General features: G+C 63.2%; 1 protein-coding gene across 1 annotated transcript in view; it reads right to left on the bottom strand.

Moving 5' to 3' along the window:
• LOC102044836 (DExH-box helicase 34) overlaps positions 1-1,964 on the bottom strand; it is a 7,033-nt gene that overhangs the window by 2,150 nt on the left and 2,919 nt on the right. The window contains exons 4-6 of the mRNA XM_031065843.1: positions 1,474-1,525; positions 860-927; positions 229-391 (exon numbers count right to left, since the gene is read on the bottom strand). Coding sequence (XP_030921703.1) covers positions 229-391; positions 860-927; positions 1,474-1,525 — 283 coding nt within the window. The remainder of the gene's footprint in view (positions 1-228; positions 392-859; positions 928-1,473; positions 1,526-1,964) is intronic.

Raw genomic sequence — 1,964 nt, 5'->3', positions numbered from 1 at the left:
ATGCCCCCATTGTCCCCAAGGTCCCCGTTGTCCCTGATGTCCCCACACGCCCCCCCCCATTGTCCCCAATGTCCCTGATGTTCCCGGTGTCCCCCATGTCCCCAAGGTCCCACTCCCCCCAGTGTCCCCAATCCCCCAATGTCCCCAGTCCCCTGATGTCCCCACACTCCACAGTGTCCCCAATGTCCCCATGTCCCCACTGTCCCCGGTGTCCCCGGTGTCCCGTACCTGGTTGTAGACGTTGAGCAACACCAGGTGGTCGCCCCCGGGCACGCTGAAGGCCACGCGGGCGCTGTCGGCGTGGAGCACCTTGTCCTTGGGCCGGTAGAACACGGCGTTGTTCACCGAGAGCATGGCCGCCACCGTGAGCACCTCCTCCGTGCAGCCGTACCTGGGAGGGGACAGTGGGGACACTCAGGGGACACTGGGGACACTCAGGGACATTGGGGACACTGGGGACACTGGGGACACTCAGGGGACATTGGGGACACCATCAGCACCTCCTCCGTGCAGCCATAACTGAGACACTGGGGACACTCAGGGGACACTGGGGACACTCAGGGGACACTGGGGACACTGAGGGACACTGGGGACACTGAAGGGACACTGGGGACACTCAGGGGACACTCAGGGACACTGGGGACACTGAAGGGACATTGGGGACACTCAGGGGACATTGGGGACATGGCGTTGTTCACAGACAGCATGGCCGCCACCATCAGCACCTCTTCTGTGCAGCCGTACCTGATTGAGGATAGTGGGGACACTGAGGGACATTGGGGACACTTTGGGGACACTGGGGACACTGAGGGACATTGGGGACACTTGGGGACACACTGGGGACGCGTGTGTCACTCACTGCTCGCTCGCCAGGATCATCTTGGCCAACATGGGCTCCACCGGCAGCTCCGCCATGCGCCGGCCCAGCTGGGACAGGACAGAGGGACAGAGGGACAGAGGGACAGAGGGACAGAGGGACAGAGTGACAGAGGGACAGAGGGACAGAGGGACAGAGGGACAGAGGGACAGAGGGACAGAGGGACAGAGGGACAGAGGGACAGAGGGACAGAGGGACAGAGGGACAGAGGGACAGAGGGACAGAGGGACAGAGGGACAGAGGGACAGAGGGACAGAGGGACAGAGGGACAGAGGGACAGAGGGACAGAGGGACAGAGTGACCACCAGGGACACCCCCGGGGACACCCCCAGTCCCTCCCAGTGCTCCCAGTACCGTGGTGAGCTCACCCAGGTGGTTCAGGTGGTTCATTCCCCATTCCCAGTCCCTCCCAGTCCATCCCAGTCCACCCCAGTACCGTGGGGAGCTCCCCCAGGTGGTTCAGGTGGTTCATTCCCCATTCCCAGTCCCTCCCAGTGCTCCCAGTGCTCCCAGTACCGTGGTGAGCTCCCCGAGGTGGTTCAGGTGGTTCATTCCCCATTCCCAGTCCCTCCCAGTGCTCCCAGTGCTCCCAGTACCGTGGTGAGCTCGCCCAGGTGGTTCAGGCGGTTCATTCCCCGTTCCCAGTCCCTCCCAGTGCTCCCAGTGCTCCCAGTCCCTCCCAGTCCATCCCAGTCCACCCCAGTACCGTGGTGAGCTCCCCGAGGTGGTTCAGGCGGTTCATTCCCCATTCCCAGTCCCTCCCAGTGCTCCCAGTGCTCCCAGTACCGTGGTGAGCTCCCCGAGGTGGTTCAGGTGGTTCATTCCCCATTCCCAGTCCCTCCCAGTGCTCCCAGTGCTCCCAGTACCGTGGTGAGCTTCCCGAGGTGGTTCAGGTGGTTCATTCCCCATTCCCAGTCCCTCCCAGTGCTCCCAGTGCTCCCAGTACCGTGGTGAGCTCCCCGAGGTGGTTCAGGTGGTTCATTCCCCATTCCCAGTCCCTCCCAGTGCTCCCAGTGCTCCCAGTACCGTGGTGAGCTCCCCGAGGTGGTTCAGGTGGTTCATTCCCCATTCCCAGTCCCTCCCAGTG

The sequence above is a fragment of the Geospiza fortis genome, unplaced genomic scaffold (assembly GCF_000277835.1).
Source record: "Geospiza fortis unplaced genomic scaffold, GeoFor_1.0 scaffold3838, whole genome shotgun sequence".
Lineage (NCBI taxonomy): Eukaryota > Metazoa > Chordata > Aves > Passeriformes > Thraupidae > Geospiza > Geospiza fortis.
This window is presented reverse-complemented; position numbering and strand designations above follow the sequence as displayed.